This window comes from Leucopleurus acutus (assembly GCF_964270905.1).
Source record: "Leucopleurus acutus genome assembly, chromosome: 16".
Taxonomy (NCBI): domain Eukaryota; kingdom Metazoa; phylum Chordata; class Mammalia; order Artiodactyla; family Delphinidae; genus Leucopleurus; species Leucopleurus acutus.
In genome coordinates this window covers 15,737,037-15,756,663 of record NC_139158.1, presented here as the reverse complement: position 1 = coordinate 15,756,663, position 19,627 = coordinate 15,737,037, and the positions used below count along the sequence as shown (strand labels likewise).

General features: G+C 47.9%; 1 protein-coding gene across 5 annotated transcripts; it reads left to right on the top strand.

Moving 5' to 3' along the window:
- The first annotated feature begins 235 nt into the window (after positions 1-235).
- Positions 236-19,575, top strand: LOC309973179 (phosphorylase b kinase gamma catalytic chain, liver/testis isoform). 5 transcript variants are annotated; one of them, XM_082857197.1, is made up of 11 exons: positions 236-271; positions 1,320-1,490; positions 8,081-8,193; positions 14,755-14,930; positions 15,186-15,240; positions 16,271-16,336; positions 16,420-16,583; positions 18,394-18,484; positions 18,580-18,733; positions 18,806-18,931; positions 19,030-19,575. In XM_082857197.1, exons 2-11 carry the CDS (start codon positions 1,323-1,325, stop codon positions 19,321-19,323), a joined length of 1,407 nt encoding a protein of 468 aa, XP_082713323.1. In that variant the 5' UTR covers positions 236-271; positions 1,320-1,322; the 3' UTR covers positions 19,324-19,575. The 5 variants fall into 5 exon arrangements, with proteins under 5 accessions (XP_082713323.1, XP_082713322.1, XP_082713320.1 ...); XM_082857194.1 differs by lacking the exons at positions 236-271; positions 1,320-1,490 and adding an exon at positions 7,642-7,676; XM_082857193.1 differs by lacking the exons at positions 236-271; positions 1,320-1,490 and adding an exon at positions 7,681-7,749.
- Positions 19,576-19,627: the final 52 nt, after the last annotated feature.

The window sequence follows — 19,627 nt, the reverse complement described above, 5'->3', positions numbered from 1 at the left end:
AGACTTTTCCCTGCTTTACTCCCTCTTGCTCAGGTGCTTTCACTCCCTTTCCAGAAGGCAGGCATTCTACCTCCAGTTACTCCATCTAGCCAGACTGGTTTGAATCAGCCACACCCCCTTCCGAGCTTCTGGGGCTCTTCGGATGGTGGCTGGCCACTCAACCCCACCCCTGGGCTTGGCTTGGAGCCCTGAGTCAGCTCCATCTCCACCCAAGCCAAATCAAACCTGAGGCAGGAGCCGAAACTCACAGTTCCTCAAGGCCTATAGCCAGGTAAGAGTCCCCATTTGTTTTTACATTTTCTCTGACCTCAATTCCCTGGACCCTCTCCTTGTGTTCTCCCCTGATGACTGTACTGTGTTTATCTCATCTCAGTTCTTTCCTCACATCCATTCTCCTGCAGCTTTGTGGCACATATCATTCTTGGCTCTTGCCTCTTCTTTTTAACCTTTCCTATCCCTTGTTACTTGTGTTCTGAGAACTGCACATGTTTTCATTTTGTCTAGGGTGAAGGGGAATGGTTGGGGATGAAGGTAGAAAGGCAGTTTGATGCCAGGGCTCTGAGGGCTTGGGAAATAGGGAGATGAGAAATGATTAGGGCATCATTATGCAGGTTTCTGTGTGGCTTATGAGGTCATTCGGACTCAGTGTTAATCTGATTGTGTTGTATGACCTGGGTTAAATGGAGAGAGGAGGTGGAAGGGAGTCAGCATAGCAAGGGAGGCTCTGATTTGGGGAGGGTGAGGTGTTTCTGAAGTTGAGTTTCCTTAGCTACAAAGAGAGCTTAGATGGGTACTTTTCCCCTACTTTCCCCCATCCCCAGCACTGTGTTTTCACATGAAATGGCTGATATCCTTAAAGTGGAGTAGAGGACCTAGGATGCCATTCTCTGATTCCTCCTTAATATTTGAGGGCAGCCTCTAAGGAACTTCAGGGCCCTTTGAAATACAGTTTAAAATCACTGAATTGGGTAGTCTCAGACTCCTAGCAGTTTTTGAGATTCTGTGTTTTTCTACTGCCTCTCAGCATGCACCTGTCATTTTGCTTTTCCCCACTTGCCAAAACAGTAAGTAAAACAGATAATGCTACATTGACACCAGCTTGCCTTTAAAGACTGGGAACCTTAGGCTGAGGAAAAAGGATTCCAGACACACATTTCCTCTCAGTCTATGAGTCACTAGGGGAATTCCCCAGGTAAGGCAGCATTTCTGAGAGTTCGACTAGGCCATGACATGATCAGAGAGGCGGGTAGAGTCTGAGCAAGACTCTACCAGGGGTTCAGTTGTTGGGCTTACAAGTATCTTGACTGTATCGCCTACAGGTGATGGAGGACGAGGAGAAGGCAGTGGAGAGCTTGGTGAGCAACACGGAAGCTGCTCGTTCTCCATCCCCCATTCGCTGCTGCTCGCTCCGCCTCCGCTACTTGGCAGCTACTAGCATTATATGTGGCTGCTCTTGCCTGGGAGTCGTGGCCCTTGTGTTTGCCATCAAGGTGAGGAAAGCAATTCCTATGGAAGCAGGGGTGTGGGTGTAGTAAGGCAATGGTTCTGTATACCCGATCTGTCTATATTGATCAAACAGTTAATAAGTACCTGCCAGAGCCTGGCTGTGGGCCTGGTGCCAGAAATAGGAATAAGACATGGTTCCTGCCGTCAAAGGGCCCACAGTCTAGCAAAAGAGATGGCTGTGAAAATGGGTAACTATTAATGGAATACAGCTCATCAGTACTATGATAGAGGAAGCACAGTGTATTCCAGGAGCTATGTATGTGTATATAGATGTATGTAAGTACATGTATGTGTATAATAGAGTAGGTGAACAGGAAAGGCATCCTAAGGGAGTAAAAAGAAAGTAATCTTAAAGGATGAGTGAATAAGGGTAGAAGCGCATTCCAGGCGAAGGGAGCACAGGCAGCCTATACAAAGGCAACCTGGACTATTAGTTCAGCGTGGATGAACCAGTAAGGAACAGTGAGAGATGAAGCCAGAGGATCTAGATTCCCAAGAGCCTCCAGTGCTGTGCTTAGGAGTTTCAGCTTTATCTGGGAAGTACTGGGGAGCCTTTCAAGGATTTCTGCAAAGGAGAATGACATGGTCAGATTTGTGTTGTAGTTAAGGTCCACTCTCAAGGCCTATAAAGAGGATGAATGGGAAGGGGCAAGAGTCGGGGCAGCCGAGCAGTAACTAGAACAATGTATAGGAGTTCGGAAGAAGCTATGAAGTTTTTGAGAGGGCTTCACCATTTCAAAACATCTAACAGAAACCTCATGTGTACCTTTCGGAATTTCCTCGACCCTAGCTGTATTTTTATCAGAAACTGTTTTCTTATCGTCATAATTTCTGGATTTCATTAGGGCAAAATCATAAAAAGAATCCTTAATGAAAAAGAGGAGGCCCATTGGGCTAATGAGAACGGAGTGTTGTTTGGTTCGACATGAGTGAAATACTCCAAGATTGGTCACTGTTTCTTGCCAAGAATTCCAAATTCTGAATGAATCTGAAATGAGTAGAAAAGGATGGGGAATAAAATGAAAAGTATTTTTCCATACGTGATCTTCTGAGCAAAACAAAAGCCATCCTGAAAAGGAGGCAGAGCAGAGTGGGTACCTTACTTTGCGGTTGAGACATGAGAGTTAGAAACTGGAAAGGGAGGTGGAGGGTTTGGGTGTGAGATTTTGAGCCAAGACGAGGATGTAGGATTGGAGTGGGGCAGAGGGCATTTTGGGGCAGAAGCAGGGGGAGAACCTAACCAAAAACCTGCCCCCACAGGCGGAAGAGCGGCATAAGGCAGGCCGGTTGGAGGAGGCAGTGCACTGGGGGGCCCGGGCCCGGAGGTTCATCCTGGCCAGCTTTGCCGTCTGGCTTGCTGTCCTTGTTCTGGGCCCGCTGCTTCTATGGCTGCTCTCCTACGCCATCGCCCAGGCTGAGTGACCCTAGCTGGCCTTTGCTGAGAGTCAGCCGAGACATCCTGAATCCTGCAATGCGGCATTGCTAGGGTCTGGTGCCAACAATGGTACTTCCTGGCTGGAAGGATGGTGCCTCTCTCAAAGGGCTTTGGAAGAGAGAGGCAGCAGCTGAGACTGATGAGGGGAGGTCAGCCTGCTCTGTTCTTTCAGTGCCCACCATCCCCTATTCCCCCCAATCTCCTCCATCCTAGGGGCCTCTAGGAGGTGGGATTGAAGCCCAGGCCTGATTTTATTAGTATTTGTTTTGTAATAAAAGTCTTTTTTAGTGGCGAAATGCTCCTGTCTAATTGTTCTTCCCCTGCTTTTCCCTGGGCCCTTAGTGAGAGCCAGACTGGACATCTGACTGATGGGAGAAGCCTGCATCTCCCCTTACCTAGGGGCTTCAAGAGGAGGAAAGGATTTTTTTCCCCCTTTTCCTTCTTCTTCTGGAAGTTTCCCTTCTTGGAAAGACCCAAACTTCTCCCTTACCTATCAACAGAGACCCTTAGGCCACAGAGGAAAAGTCGTAGCAGCAGCTACTAGTTATTGAGTGCTTACTGTATTCCAGGCTGTGTGCTAAGCATTTTATATTTCTTAATTTCTTCAGTCCTCAAAATCACTCAATAGTAGGTACTACTGTTTTTATTTTATAGTTGAGGAAACAGCCACAGATTATCCAAGGTCACACAGCTAGTAAGTGGCAGAGCTGGAATTCAACCTAGACAGTTAGTTCCAGAGCTGAGAGAGGAGTGAAAGGATTGGATAATAGCAACCACCACCCTGTATGTAGAAACTTGTATGATTATGATGAATTTTCATATCCTTTATCTTGGGCCTTGTGATAATATTTTAAACATTTTTAAAATTGTGAGGTACACAAAGCAAAATATCCAAAACAGAATAGACAGCTCAATAAGTTAACACAAAGAAAACATCTGAAAAACCACCATTCAGTCAATGTAACCAATTTAACATTGCCAGCACTCCAAAGCCTCCTTTATACCCCTCCCAATCACTACACCTTCGTTTCTTCCCACAGGTAACTTTCTGTTTGTTACCCACAAGTATTCTGACTTCTAACAATGTAGTTTAGTTTTGCCTGCATTTGAACACTATATAAATGGAATCATATGTATTCTTTTTATGTCTTGCTTCTTTTACTTAACGTTGCTTGTGAGATTGATCAATATTTGGTGTAGCTGTAGTTTTCATTACTGTATAGTATTCCATTATATGACTATATTACAATTTACCGATTTTCTGTTAGTGGACTTTTGGAATGTTTCCCATTAGGATATTATGAATCATGCTGCTTTGGACATTCTTGTACATGTTCTTTGAAGTACATGTACCCTGGGAATGAAATTTTGGGGTGATTTCACCAGCAGAGAGACCAACAGAGCACCTAAAGGAATTAGAGATGTTGCACAATGAAGATTAAAGGGGAAGGAGGGGCACATGATGGTTGTTTTCAGTGTTCCAGAGTGTTTCAGGAAGGAAAAGTGAAGGGAATCCATTGTTGGTCCAGAGGTTAGAATTACAACAATGGGTAGAAGCCATATAAACAGCAGTGGTTCTGAACCTTGACTTCACAATGGAACCTCCTGGGGAGCCTTAAAAAGTAACTTATGCCTGAGCTTTACCCCCCCCCCGCCCCGCCCCGAGATTCTGATTTAATTTGTGTGAGGTGCTGCCTGGGCATCAGGATAACTCATTTTAGAGAGATTTTCTACAAAAAATTTTTAAAGCTAGTATTTGATTAATTAGCAGCTTCAGTTTACTAGAATATCCCATTTCCCCAAACTGATTACATGAGGTCTTGCTATTTTTTAACTCCTTATTTTGAAAAAATTTCAAATCTATAGAACAATAACAGTACAATGAACTCATGTGTACTCTTACCTAGATTTATAATGTTTAACTTCACCACATTTGCTTTATATCTTTCTAAATATACGTAATTGTTACTGCTGAATCATTTGAGGGTAAGTTGAAGGCCCTTCATCTCTAAATACCTCATGATCTATATCTCCTAAGAACAAGGATATTCTCTCACATAACTACAGTACAATTATATAATTCAGAGAAGTTAACATCAGTACAATATTATCTTCTAATATATAGTCCATATTCAAACTTGCCAGTTGTCCCAATAATGTCCTGTATAGCAATTTCTGCTTTAGGGTCCAGTGTGGGAACACTTACTGCATTTAGTTTGTCATATCTCTTTAGCATTCTTCAATTTTTAGTAGGTCCTCATCCTTTCTTTTTTTGTCTTTCATGACATTTTTGAGGTGAGGCCATTTGTAGAATGTCTCTCAGTTTGGGTTCTTATGACTGAATTCAGGTTATGCATTTTTGGCTAAAATATTACATAAGCTGTATGTCCTCAATACATCACATCGAGAGGCATATGTCAATTTGCCCTTTTACTGGTGGAGGTAACATTGACAACTTGATTTTAAGGTAGTGTCTGTCAGATTTCTGCAGAGGTAAAGATACTTTTTTTCCTTTGTAATTAAAAAGTTATCTGTATAGGGACTTCCCTGGTGGCGCAGTGCTTAAGAATCCGCCTGCCAATGCAGGGGACACGGGTTCAAGCCCTGGTCTGGGAAGATCCCACATGCCGCGGAGCAACTAAGCCCGTGCGCCACAACTACTGAGCCTGCGTGCTGCAACTACGGAAGCCTGCAAGCCTAGAGTCCATGCTCTGCAACAAGAGAAGCCACCACAGTGTGAAGCCCACGCACCGCAACGAAGAGTAGCCCCTGCTCACCACAACCAGAGAAAGCCCGTGTGCAGCAACGAAGACCCAATGCAGACAAAAATAAAATAAATAAATTTACCAAAAAAAAAAGTTACCTGTATAAATACCTCAGCAAATTTTTACCAGTAACTTTAATGTCCATTTTGCCCAAGTCAGTTATTCTGAGGCTTACAAAATGTTGATGTTTTAACTTTATCATTCTTTCTATACTTATTAGTTGGCATTCTACTATAAAGAAGGTCTTTTTCTCTTTATTTATTTACAATTTTTAGTGTCAGTATGGTCTCAGATTGTTTTTAAATTCAATTTGTTATACCCATTACTGTCATTAGCCTTCTTAAATTGTTTTGTTGAGGTATAATTTACCTATAGTAAAGTACACAGATCTTATGTGTGCCGAATGGTGAATGTTTTTACACGAACACACCTGTGTAATCACCACCTAGGTGAATAGAACATTTCTAGTACATCAGAAGGCTCCCTCATAGCCCTCTCAGTCTCATTATCCTTTTTGTCCCTGATTTCAACCTGGTTCTTGTGTTTAAGTCCCCGTCTTACTTCACTTGCTTTCTGGCACAAATTATTCCAGGCTCATCTTGTACTTTCTCTGCTCCAGCCTGGGAATTGGTCATTTCTCCCAAGGAGCCCTGGTTTCTTTTATTGAGGACTGTTACTTTGAAATCAGTATCTAGACACTAGCTATGCTCACTCTACTGGGACATTATTGCTTCTAGGCCCTTTCAGAGGTTAGAGCTAGAAAATATCGAATTTTATCTATCTTAAGTCATTTCTTAAAATCATACCTCCAATTTCAATCAATCATAAGGTGCTCTCCTTTCCCTATTCCAAATTCCATATTCCCACAGTAAGAATCTAGGCCGCCAACTACATCAATCTTTATTGACTTGCTCAATTTCAAAATAATTATCCCATTATGCTACCAAACAACAAGTCTACTAAGTACAAGATTTCTTTGCAACTATTTTGTCTTTAGATTAATGGTATAAGGTCAAAGTACTCTGTTAAAAAGTTACTTGGATTCGTTTTTCTCCTCTTACATGCTTGCAATCCCAAAGTGACATTTCTAAGATAGAAGATTAAATGAATTCATTCTCTGCCTCCTGGAACACAACCTCCACAAGGGTAGGGACCTTATTTTTTTTCATTGCTATTAGTCTAACTCTTAGACGCTCAACAAATATTTGTTGAATGAGTAAGTGAATGCCAGGGTTGAGCTGTGCACTGAGAATATTTATGAAGTGAGTCGCTCCTGGCAGAATCTCATAAACTGGTAGGCTTCGAACAAAGTGTGATATTCCCCAAGGCTTTCGGGAGGTGGTAGTGGAAGACTGGGAAAATGTATAACCCCAGATGGTGAGCACTAGGGCTTTGGAGGTATTCAAGAGTCGGAGCAGCCACAGGACGACAAAGCCTCTTCTGCCTGACGGGCCGTGGCTCGTACAAGTTCGTACCAAGTAGCCAAGTTGAGGTCCAAGCTGCATGCTCTGCCCCTCAAAGCAGGCGCTTTGGACTAGGCTGCTAATATTTTTAAAAGCCGAATTGAGATAGGGATTCTGAGAGACTGAGGGGACCATGCCCAACTCCGGGAGTCGAAGGCGCAGCGAGTCCCGCGTCCCAGGTACCCGGAGGTCACACTTACCGGTAAATCTAACTTCCGGGTCCCGTTCCAGGCCTCCAGCCCCACTGGTCAATAAGCTCCGCCCCCTGCTGGCCCCAGCAGATGCCGTGCCCTGATTGGCCGTATCTGAAGCCCCGCCCTAGCGTCGCAACCTCAGGTAACTCCGAGCTCCAACTCCCGCGCCAGCCTCGGGACTCTCGGCTTCTTATTGGACTACCAGTTTCCAATCGGAAGGGTTTTTGAACCTCAGTCTTCGGGTGGCGCTGGCCATTGGCGGACAGAATGGGGGCGGGGCCTGAGGTCGTCGCCGGCACTGCCTGTGGATAAGGTAAGGGACTAGAGGCGAACCCGGCGACAAGGAGGCATCGCGTCGACTCTGACTTCTCTCCCCGCCCCCGCGGGTGAGCCCGCGCGAGACCCCGCGCCCCCTCCCAGCGCCCGCCCAAGTGCGCCTGCGCAGCAACAGCCACCAGCCCGACTGCCCCTTCCCCTCTTCCTCCGCACCTTTTCCCTTCCTCTCCCCCGCCCCCCTCCCTGCCTTGCCATCCTGTCCCGACCCCTAAGGCCCTTTCGTGGGGTCTCCCTAGTCCCTGTCCTTCCCCCACCCCGTCCCCATCCCACAGGATCCTGGCTCCCCAGCCGCAAGGGCTGCGCCTCTGCGAGCCGCGATGTTCGTCTTCTCAGAGCCTGTGGGCCTCCCTGCCTTCACTGCCCTCCGTTTCCTCCACACAGGCCCCCACCTACTTCAAAATGACGCTAGACGTGGGGCCGGAGGATGAGCTGCCCGACTGGGCTGCGGCCAAGGAGTTTTACCAGAAGTACGACCCTAAGGACGTCATTGGCAGGTGAGCCCACGGCAGGGAAACAGAGGTCCAGAGAGGTCAGGTCCTAGCCAGGGTACACAGTTCCCTCTGAGGGCTGAAGAGTTCTAAATGAGAAGGGTCAGTGGTGAGTGGAGGAACATTTGGTGACTAGACTCTTACTCTGGGTCAACCCCCATTTTTTCACGAATTCATTCATTTATGTGTTCAACAAACATAATTCAAGTACCTACTGGGTGCCAGACACAAAGATAAACATGGGGAGTGTAGAAGAGATGTTTATGCCTTGGAGGTACTCCAAGTGATGTGACTGAAGGAGACACATGAACATATGAAAAGTATCAGGCTGTGTAAAAAGTGCTGCTGGGTCTCAGAAAACCACATCTTCCCAGAAGTGGTGATATTTGGGTCTTGAAGGATGAGTAGGAGTTCAGCACACACCAAATAGAAGGAAGCCGTCACCTGTAGAGGCAGTGGCCGATACATTTATTCATCAAGGTTTCCTAAGCATGTACAATGTGCTGGGTGCACTGTGCTAGGCACTGGAGATGTAAGACCCACACCTTAACATCTTACAAGATTTCTGTTCTCCTGGAGTTTATGTTCCAGTGGTAGAGAGAGACAATAGACACGAAAACAAGTTAAAGTTCATTGTAAGTGCTAGGGAGAAAATAAATAGGGTTATGGAACAAGAGTAATTAATGGAGCTGAGACTTGGACGATGAGAATGAACAGGTCATGAGCTGAGGCAGGATATATTCCGGGCAGAGGGAACTGCCGTGTTCAAAGGCTCAGCATAGGAAAGGGCCTATTCAAGCAACAGATAGAAGATCATAGTGACTAGAATGTTGTAAGAGTGGGAAAAGGTGGAGGAAATTAAGTTGGAGAGGTAAATAGAGGTTGGATTATGTAGAGCCTTGGGCCAGGATAAGGAATTTTTTTAAAAATAAATTTATTTATTTATTATTTATTTTTGGCTGTGTTGGGTCTTCGTTGCTGCCTCGGGCTTTTCTCTAGTTGCGGCGAGTGGGGGCTACTCTTCGTTGCGGTGCACGGGCTTCTCATCGCGGTGGCTTCCCTTGTTGCGGAGCACAGGCTATAGGCACCTGGGCTTCAGTAGTTGTGGCTTGTGGGCTCTAGAGCGCAGGCTCAGTAGTTGTGGTGCACGGGCCCAGTTGCTCCACGGCATGTGGGGTCTTCCTGGACCAGGGCTCGAACCTGTGTCCCCTGCATTGGCAGGCGGATTCTTAACCACTGCGCCACCAGTGAAGTTCCAGGAATTTTTTTTTTAAGATTTTTTTTGATGCGGACCATCTTTAAATTCTTTACTGATTGTTACAATATTGCTTCTGTTTTATGTTTTGGTTTTTTGGCCGCAAGGCACGTGGGATCCTAGCTCCCCAGGGATCGAACCCGCACCCCCTGCATTGGAAGGCAAAGTCTTAACCACTGGACTGCCAGGGAATTCCCTAGGGTAAGGAATGTAAAGTTTACTCTGGTGATACTGGTGGTTTCCAGTAGGGTAGTAATATGGTCTGATTTACATTTCTGTGATTTGGGGCCTAGGAACTTAACCTTTCTATGCCTCAAAGTGTCTCCATTGTAAATGAGAGAATTAAAAAAAGAGCCTACCTTGTAGGTTGCTGTGAGGACAGAAAGAGTTAATATGGTACTCTTAGGACACGTCCTGGCACATGGTGAGTGCTTAATACAGGTGTGTTGCTACATTTAAAAAAGATCATTCTGGCTCTTATGTGGAGAGTGGATAGGAGAGGGGCAAGAATGGAAGCATAGAGACCAGCTAGGAAGCTATTGATTCATTCAGGCTAGAGATGGTGATGGTTTAGAATAGAGTGGTAGTGGTAGAGATGGAGAGAAGTGGATAATTTAGGTGATGGCTTGAAGGGAGACTTGATACAATTTCCTGAAGGATTGGATATGGACCACAAGGGAAAGGGAAGAAAACAAGAATAAATTCTAAGGTTTGGATTTGAGTGCTTGAGTACCATTTACTGAAATGAAGAAGACTGGGGAAGATCAGTCTGGAGGGAGGTGTGAGCAAGTCAAGAGTTCCACCAACTGGAGCTGTCCAGTGGGCATGTGAGTCTGGAACTCAAGCAAGAGCGCTGGGCTAGAGCTGTTAACTTGGGAGGCATCAGCATATAGATAGTAGTTGGCAAGAGAAATGTGAAGTAGTGAAAGAGACCTAGGCTCAGACTGTGGGGCATGTCACCATTAAAGAGTTAGAGAAGGAAGAGCCAGCAAGGGAAACTATAGAGATGCCATCTGTGAGTTAGAAAGAAAAACACAAGAGTATGTTTGGGACTTCCCTGGTGTGCAGTGGTTAAGAATCTCCCTGCCAATGCAGGGGACATGGGTTCAATCCCTGGTCCAGGAAGATCCCATATGCCACAGAGCAATGAAGCCCGTGCGCCACAACTACTGAGCCTGCATTCTAGAGCCCGTGAGCCACAACTGCTGAGCCCACATGCCACAACTACTGAAGCCCGCGCGCCTAGAGCCCGTGCTCCACAACAAGAGAAGCCACGGCAGTGAAAAGCCCGCGCACCGCAACGAAGAGTAGCCCTCCCCCCTCCGCTTGCTGCAACTAGAGAAAGCCCGCGCGCAGCAACAAAGACCCAATGCAGCCAAAAATAAATTAATAAATTATTTTTTTTAAAAACCCACCAACTTTAAAAAAAAGGAAGAGTATGTTTCTGGAAGGTTGGCATGGTCTGCTGTGACACATGCTGCTGAGGCCAGGAAATCCAATGGTGGTGTGACCGTTAGATTTGTTCAGACTCCTTTTAGATAGCACATGGAGATGTCAAAAAGGTTGTTGGAATCAGGAATTCTGGAGAGAAATCAAGGCTTGAGACAGCGTAGCAGGAAGCATTTGCACATAGTTGGTATTTAAAGCCCCTGGGGGGAATTCCCTGCGGTCTAGTGGTTAGGACTCTGTGCTTCCACTGAAGGGGGCATGGATTTGATCCCTGGTCAGGGGACTAAGATCCCACATGCCGCGCATGGCGTGACCAAAATTAAAAAAAAAAAAAAAAAACTCCTGGGTCTGGTTGGAGGTCACAGGGAAGAGAGAATATTGGGAAAAGAAGAGAGCTGAGATCCAAGTCCTGAGATGCTACAAGGTTTCAGGACCAGGTGAGGGAAGATGCACTGAGGCTAGGAAGAGCCCTTAGGTAAAAACAGTGGTTCCACTGCCAAGGGCACAGAAGGACCAGTTTTGAAGAAGGCAGATCAGAGAGTAGGGTCCTTATCATTTCATTCCAAGATTACTGTGGTAGCATCATCCCTCGTCTCTCTCTTCTACCTTTTCCCTCTTGTTTTTCCTGCACACTCTAACTAAATTACTTTTTCCAGAGTACCAATTTCAGACCTGAAGCTTTAAAAGAGCTTGACACATTCTGGAAATTGGTGACAAGTTATAAGTCGTGAAACAAAGGTTGAAGAGCAGGGTTATAGCCAGGGATGAGGCTGAAAAGAGACTAAGAAGTTGGTGAAGGCCTTGAGTGACAGACGAAGGAATTTGGATTTGATTTTTATGTTGTAGTTAATAGGGAGGCAGTATGGAAAGAAAACAAGAATTTTGAATGCATTCCACAGGTAACTATAAGGTTGAAAGTATTAGGTATCATTTAAAAAGAGGACAGTTGCTTTAGGGGTACTGCTGAGGAATGAGGGGACACAGAACTTAGTAAAGAATTTAAACAGGGAAGTTTTTAAGCAGTGAATGACACGATTGGGGCTGTTTTAAGAAGCTAGTTCTCAAAGCAGTGTGGCAGATGGGTGGCAGTGGTTGAGATTAGCAGCAGGGAGATCAGTTAGGAGGCCATCGTGGTGGTGGGGTTGGAGTACTAGGAAACAGATTTGAGAGATAATACAGGATGGGCTGGACTGGTTGGATGTTGTAGATTGTGAAGGAGAGGGCGAAGCCAAGAATGGCACCAGGGTTTCTAGTTTGGGAGTCGGATTGAATGGCATTGCTATTAACTGAGATCAGGAATTGAGGAGCTAGTGTCGGGAAGATGAAGTGTTCAGTGGTCATGATGACAGTGAGAGGTCTCTAGGACCCTTGGGAAGCAATTTATTCAGTAAGATGTGTTGGCCTGACATCTAGGGGAGTTCCCTGGTGGCCTAGTGGTTAGGTTTCCGGGCTTTCACTGCCATGGTCCGAGTTCAATCCCTGGTCGAGGAACTGAGATCTCGCAAGCTGTGTGGTTCAGCCAAAAATAAAAAAAAAAAAAGGCGGGGGGGTGGGGTAGACATCTCGGCATGAATGTCGAAGTCATGGAGGTGGATAAGATTACTGAGAGTGTATATAGCCTGAGAACAGGGCCAAGGATGGGATCCTGGGGAAGTCTTAACATTTAAGGGGTGGGCAGAGAACAAGGTACTGGGGTGCATCAGTAGGAAGAGTTTGGACTTTGAGTCTGAACACCCAGGTTTCCCATGTAGATAGTCATGACACATAGTAGGAAGGCTTAATTAAAAGAGAATGCTCCTACAGGTAGGGGCTTCCCTGGTGGCGCAGTGGTTGAGAATCCACCTGCCAATGCAGGGGACATGGGTTCGAGCCCTGGTCCGGGAAGATCCCACGTGCCAAGGAGCAACTAAGCCCATGCGCCACAACTACTGAGCCTGCTCTCTAGAGCCCACGAGCCACAGCTACTGAAGCCCGCCTGCCTAGAGCCCATGCTCCGCAACAAGAGAAGCTACTGCGGTGAGAAGCCCGCGCACCGCAATGAAGAGTAGCCCCCGCTCACCTCAACTAGAGAACTTCACGCATAGCAACGAAGACCCAATGCAGCCAAAAAAAAAAAAAAAAAAGAATAAATAAATTAATTAAGAAAAGAAAAAAAGGGGAATGCTCCTACAGTTAACATGCTATAGGATACCAGCGAAGGGAGTGGTCCCTCCCTCCTGGAGAATAAACAAAGAATTGGTAGACGCAGCATTCATTTTGGGCCTTAAAGCGGGGATTCTTTGCTTTATGGCTTCAAAGGATCTTTGACCACCCCCGCCGCCCCGAAATAATAAAAATGTTGGATATATGTGGCAGAGGTCTCCAGCTTTCCACAAATTCTCAGAGGTTCATTAAAAGATGAGTAATAATTAGACCAGGGACCTCGAACTCAGGTGCCCTTAGTAGTTGGGCAGAAAATGAAAACTGTGAAGTGGCCAAGAGTAAAAGAGTAGGAAGTGGTGGGCTTCCCTGGTGGCGCAGTGGTTGAGAGTCCGCCTGCCGATGCAAGGGACGCGGGTTTGTGCCCCAGTCTGAGAAGATCCCACATGCCGCGGAGCAGCTGGGCCCGTGAGCCATGGCCGCTGAGCCTGCGCGTCCGCGTCCGGAGCCTATGCTCCACAACGGGAGAGGCCACAACAGTGAGAGGCCCGCGTACTGCAAAAAAAAAAAAAGAGTAGGAAGTGGTGAGCATTGTGGCAGCTGGAGCGTTCTTGTTCCAGCTAAGATATGTGAATTCAGATTTGTAAATAACAATGCACTGACCACAGTGTAATATATCTGTGGGCTGTGTTTGCCTGGAGGGTCAATGGTTTGCATCCACTGATTGAACCAGAGATGTGGATGACAGGCATTTCCAGCAAAAGGAGTTATATAAAGGCAAGGAGGCCCTGGGAGCACGGCAGTGAGGTTATGTGAATGGCATCCAGGGAACCAGCATGCGAAATGTGGTATGAGGTCAGATCCTGGAGAGATTTTCACCTTAGCCTGAAATACTTGTAGGGTCACACGGAGTTGGTGACAGAGCCAAGCAAGGAAATCCCTGTCTAGGACTTTGTCTTTTTTTCGGCCGTGCCATGCGGCTTGTGTAATCTTAGTTCCCCGACCAGGGATCGAACCCGAGCCCTCTGCAGTGGAAGAGTGGAGTCCTAACCACTGGACCACATGGAATTCCCTAGGACTTTGTCTTTACAAAGCCAAATGGGCTTTCCTCTCTCTACCTCATTAACGCCTTTCAGCATCCCTTCAAGATATTGTTGGCTACGTTTCAGAGCAGGTGAAGTGGAAGCCCAGAGACCTTATGTCAGTGGGTCACTTGGAGGTTAATTAGTGACAGATTTGGGGCCTAAACCGAGATCTCCTACTTCTCAACTTTGGTCTTCTGGTCAGTGGCCCAATATTTATTTGGAGCCTCCTTCGCTTGAGGTATTGTAGGGGAACTTTGGGATTTAGATGGGGTAACCGTGGAAGTGGGTAAAATCTGGAGGAAGCCTTCCCACTTTCTCCTTGTGGGGTTCTAGGGCAAGGGGCAGGTTCTGGGGCCCAGTGCCTAGGCTCACCCATGGAGGGAGTGGCAGAGACTGGAACCCAGGACCCCTGCCTGCCTGCCTTATGAGCTTTGTGTTGCACATTGCTGGATACCCAGGTTGCTTGCTGATGCTGCTGTGAAGCTCCTGCAGGCCAGGGTGAGCTCCTTGGGAGTTCACCCTGTTGTCTAAATGGGTTTCCAGAGTGTGGCGTAGTGGGTGTGAGGCTGCCAAGGCCCTACTCTGCGTGGAAATGAGAGAGCAGGAGGCCCTGACTTGCGCGTTGTCTGACTCTGGCAGAGGAGTGAGCTCTGTAGTCCGCCGTTGCGTTCATCGAGTTACTGGCCGGGAGTTTGCGGTGAAGATCATGGAGGTGACAGCTGAGCGGCTGAGTCCTGAGCAGCTGGAGGAGGTGCGAGAAGCCACGCGGCGAGAGACACACATCCTTCGCCAGGTCGCCGGCCACCCCCACATCAGTGAGGCTGCATTCCCTGCTCCTGTTAGCCCTGCCCACAGCCCACTTCCCCCAGCACTGCCTCCATGCCTCTGCTCCCTTAGTCCTGGCTCCGCTGCACCTCAAGGTGTGGCCAGCCTTTGGGTCCCTACTGCCTCCTTTGGTTCTCCTTCCTTCCCAGTAACAGCCCACTGCTGCCTCAGGGTGGAAAAGGCCCTTTAATGTGCATCTGCTCCTTTCCATCTCTGTCTCTCTGCCTTTCTGCCTCTTTCCCCAGTCACTCTCATCGATTCCTACGAGTCTTCTAGCTTCATGTTCCTGGTGTTTGACCTGTGAGTATCTCCCAGCCCCAATCGAGAAGCCTCCTCCTCACCTCCATGCATGGCCCCAGCCTTACAGCACAGTGGGCTGAAGACCACCCTGCTCACACCTTCCTCTGCTCCCGCTCAGGCCTGCCTGCCAGCTCAGGGCTCTGGCCCTTCTCCCTAGGTGCCCAGATTGAGGCAAGTTCTTCAAGAGTCATAGTGACCAGCTAAGTACAAAGGGTCTTCATGAGACCCTGTTTTAGGAGGAGAGTGTTTATTCGTGAGCTGACCACATGTAAATAGACTCTCCCTCACCAGTCTCCCAGTGTTTTAACACCCTCCACTGGAGTCTCTGTCTGCCCATCAGTTCTTTTTCTGGTCGGTCTAAAGCTGAATGTCAGATATTATACAGTGCTATAATGCAAACCAGTTGCAAAGGTACTTCAAAAGAGAATGGTTTGGATACCAGATGTTTAAGAGAGGCCCTTGGAAGAAATTTACAAAGTCTTCAGACAAGAAATGACCCTCTGCAAAAGTCGAGGGGAAGTGGGAAGCGTCTGTTACACCACATGCAACTTTGCAGAACCTGGTGTGTGCTTTATTTCAAGGATTGATGCAGAGTTGCAATTATAACCTCAGTTTTTAAAGACAAGATAAAATAAGCAAAATTCAAAGTAAAGTCCCATTCAACTTTCTTGCTACTATTAACTGGAAAATTTTGGTCCGTGGTCTAAATAGATTCACTTCAGAAGGCGTTTTGTGAGTGTATTCTCAGATAACACAGACTTCCTGTAAATGATTATTATCATAAGGCACTTATTCTTGCTAAAATAGCCCCCTTGTGGCACAGTGCAGATATTTCGACGGCCAACCTATTGGGCCAAAGTGCCCCTGACACCCGGTTCACTCTTGGAGTGCTCTGTCTCGAGACCCTTTCATTTGTCTACAGAGGGATCTCTTTACTGGCCTCTTCTGTGGTATTTTCTGTGAGCACTGGCTTCTTTTCTCAGCCGCCACTGTGAGGTGCACCTATCTCCCAACCCCTCCTATCCCTTAGGATGCGGAAGGGAGAGCTGTTTGACTATCTCACAGAGAAGGTGGCCCTCTCAGAAAAGGAAACCAGGTAATGGGTGAGCCTGCAACCCCTGGGATGAGCAGGGGGTGGGGCGGGACAGGGAGAAGCAAAGGAGACTGTGCCTCCCTCAGGTCCATCATGAGGTCTCTGCTGGAAGCAGTGAGCTTTCTCCACGCCAACAACATTGTACACCGAGACCTGAAGCCTGAGAATATTCTCCTAGATGACAATATGCAGATCCGACTGTCAGATTTTGGGTTCTCCTGCCACTTGGAACCTGACGAGAAGCTTCGAGGTGAGGGGACCTGGTACCCTGAGAGGCTTGGGAGGGAAAGAGGCTCAGGCCTGGGGCTGGTTGGCTGGGTCTGAGAACTGGGTCCCAACTACCAAGGAAAGGAAGGTCAGTGAGCACTTGCCAGGTCCCCACTGGGTGCAGAGCCTCGTGTGCAAATCAGTGTGGGCTTCCTGACCTGGAGGCAGACAAGTGAGCAGATCATGGCACGCAGCAGGCAAGGGGCCATGCCAGGAAGCCAGGAAGGAGTACCTGATTCAGCTGTAGGGACCCACAGAGGAAGGGGCTCGGACCTCGGCCTGGGGAGGCTGGGCTTGTCACAGGAGGAAAAAGAGGGGGCGAGGGATAGCAGGGCTCAGCTGTGCCTTTGGGGTCTGGCGGAGGCAGGTCCACAGTGTGCTGCTTAGGTGCTATGAGGAGCCTGGTGTGGCGCAACAGCCCTTCTCACCTCGTGCCCACACATTTGTTGTGAAAACCATTTCTAGTGCAAGTGGAAAACTAAACAAAGTTCAACTGTGAGACTCCTCAGAGCCTTTAATATACTACTTCCTCTCCTTCAGTGGCTCTGCATTGGACTTACTAATAGCTAACATTCACTGGGCACTTATTGTGAGTAAGGCACCACGCTGAGTCTACATGGCTTATTTCTCTAGATCCTCTCAACAGCTCTGAAATAGTATTTGTGTCTCTATTTTATAAGTGGGCTTAATGAGGTGAGGTGACTTGCCCAAGGTCACATAGGTGTGATTTGAACTTGGGCGGTATGACTCCAGAGTTCATGGTCTTAATCTGTGGACTTACACATCTTCCAGATGCTGTGCTTTGTGTCCCTTTGGGCTGCCACATACACTTCCCTATTCTGCATCATTTTTGCCCCTGCCCACTCCAGCCTCTCCCTTGGCTTGGAAAATTCAGCTTTTACTTTAAAGTTCTATGTCAGGTTAGAGCCCTTGCTTTTTGCTCTTATATCTCCCCCACTTCATGATACATGTCTTACTCTGTTATTTGTTTGCTTTCTGGTAGGTGGTGAGCTTGGTAAGGGCACATCAAATTCGCCACTGTGTCTAGTGTGGTGCTTGGCACATGGTAGGCGTTCAGTAAATAGTATGACTTGGAATGAATTTCCCCAGAGAAATTCAGTTTCTCAATTCAGGCCTATTAAGATCTCTTCGAAGTGTGCCATGGATCACAGTTTGGAAATTGCTGAGATGGAAGACTTGGTGCCAGAAGAAACTAAAAATACAGGCTTAGATCAAGTCATGGAGGGCTCTGTGCTGTAGGAGTCTAGACTTGATCCTGAGGCCATGATGGGAAGCCAGGGAAGGGTTTTAAACAAACAATTTACCCAGAATGTGCCTTAAGAAATCCCATATTCCTACTCATTCCCCTTGGTTGAGTGGTGGTTCCACTAACTGCAGTAGAGATTATAGGAGGAGGAATAGATTTGGGCAGAAAGGAATGCAGAAAAGATTTAAGTTTTGTTTTCTATGTGTGTATATATGTAAAAACGTGGTAAAAAGTTGTGTGAGGATTGGGTTGGCTGGAGGGTTGGGGGAGGCAAGTGATACAGTTGGATAGCACCTTTAAGTCAATCTAAAAATCGGGTTTTCCCAAGAAGGCCACCAGGAGCCTTGGTGGGTCCTTGAATTGTTCAGCAGGGCTAGGGTCTAATACCGAGGCTTGGCAGAAGGCAGGCAGGAGCAGAATGGGAACACTTGGGGCTCTGGTGGTGTTGAGGCTCCAGCAGAGGTCTGGTGTTAAGGGTCCTTGAGGGGGCTGTGACATCCCATCAATCTCAGGCCTCTCTCCCCAGAGTTGTGTGGGACTCCAGGGTATCTAGCACCAGAGATCCTTAAGTGCTCCATGGATGAAACCCACCCAGGCTACGGCAAGGAGGTCGATCTGTGAGTTTCTGGTCTCCCCCTTCCCTCCTCCTTTGTGTAATGTCCTTCAACACATTCGCTCACCTAGTCCTCCCTGACTGTGGTCTCTTTCTCAGCTGGGCCTGTGGGGTGATCTTGTTCACACTCCTGGCTGGCTCGCCACCATTCTGGCACCGACGCCAGATCCTGATGTTACGCATGATCATGGAGGGCCAGTACCAGTTTAGTTCACCTGAGTGGGATGACCGTTCTGACACTGTGAAAGACCTGGTGAGCTGGGGCCATGAGAGGGCAAGGAGGGAGGCCCAAGAGCTGCCCTTCATGCTCTGGCATTTCCCGTAGATCTCGAGGCTGCTGCAGGTGGATCCTGAGGAGCGCCTGACAGCTGAGCAAGCCCTACAGCACCCATTCTTTGAGCGCTGTGAAGGCAGCCAACCCTGGAACCTCAGCCCCCGCCAGCGGTTCCGGGTAAGCCTGAGAGTGTCAGGGTGTGGGCCTGCTCCTCTGTCCCATGATTTTTCTTTTGGTGGATGTGCCCGTGGAGCTCACACTGCCCCCTTTCCCAGGTGGCAGTGTGGACAGTGCTGGCTGCTGGACGGGTGGCCTTAAGCACCCACCGTGTACGGCCGCTGACCAAGAGTGCACTGTTGAGGGACCCTTATGCGCTGCGGCCAGTGCGGCGCCTCATTGACAGCTGTGCCTTCCGGCTCTATGGACACTGGGTGAAGAAGGGTGAGCAGCAGAACCGGGCAGCCCTCTTCCAGCACCGGCCCCCAGGGCCTTTATCCATGATGGGCCCTGAAGAGGAGGGGGACTCAGCTACTATCACTGAAGATGAGGCCATGCTGGTGCTGGGCTAGTACTTCAGCCCTGAGGAATCCCAGGAAGCAGAACTCTCCAGGAGGAGGATTTTTATCATTCCAGCCCCTCTGGGCTATGGCCTCAGGCCCCCATGCCTGGCCAGGCACGCCACTGATCAAAGTATCATAGAGACCAGCCCTGTACACCTACCCACACTGGCCAGGGCTTTGAGATCAGAGCTGAAGAGGAAGAGAGCCACCCAGAGTGCCATGCCTGGCCTTATCCATGCTGCCTGTGCCACGTATGCAATAAAATCTACACGCCAGGGAGAGCCAGCGTCCTGTGTCTGGTGCAGGGAAGCCC

What these genes read in the sequence shown, in the direction of transcription:
- LOC309973179 (XM_082857197.1), top strand. Translation starts at nt 1,323, where the DNA reads ATGGAGGACGAGGAGAAGGCAGTGGAGAGCTTGGTGAGCAACACGGAA. An exon ending in TACGGCAAGGAGGTCGATCT is followed by an intron (nt 18,485 to 18,579) that starts GTGAGTTTCTGG and finishes TCTCTTTCTCAG; the next exon opens with CTGGGCCTGTGGGGTGATCT. An exon ending in CTGACACTGTGAAAGACCTG is followed by an intron (nt 18,734 to 18,805) that starts GTGAGCTGGGGC and finishes CATTTCCCGTAG; the next exon opens with ATCTCGAGGCTGCTGCAGGT.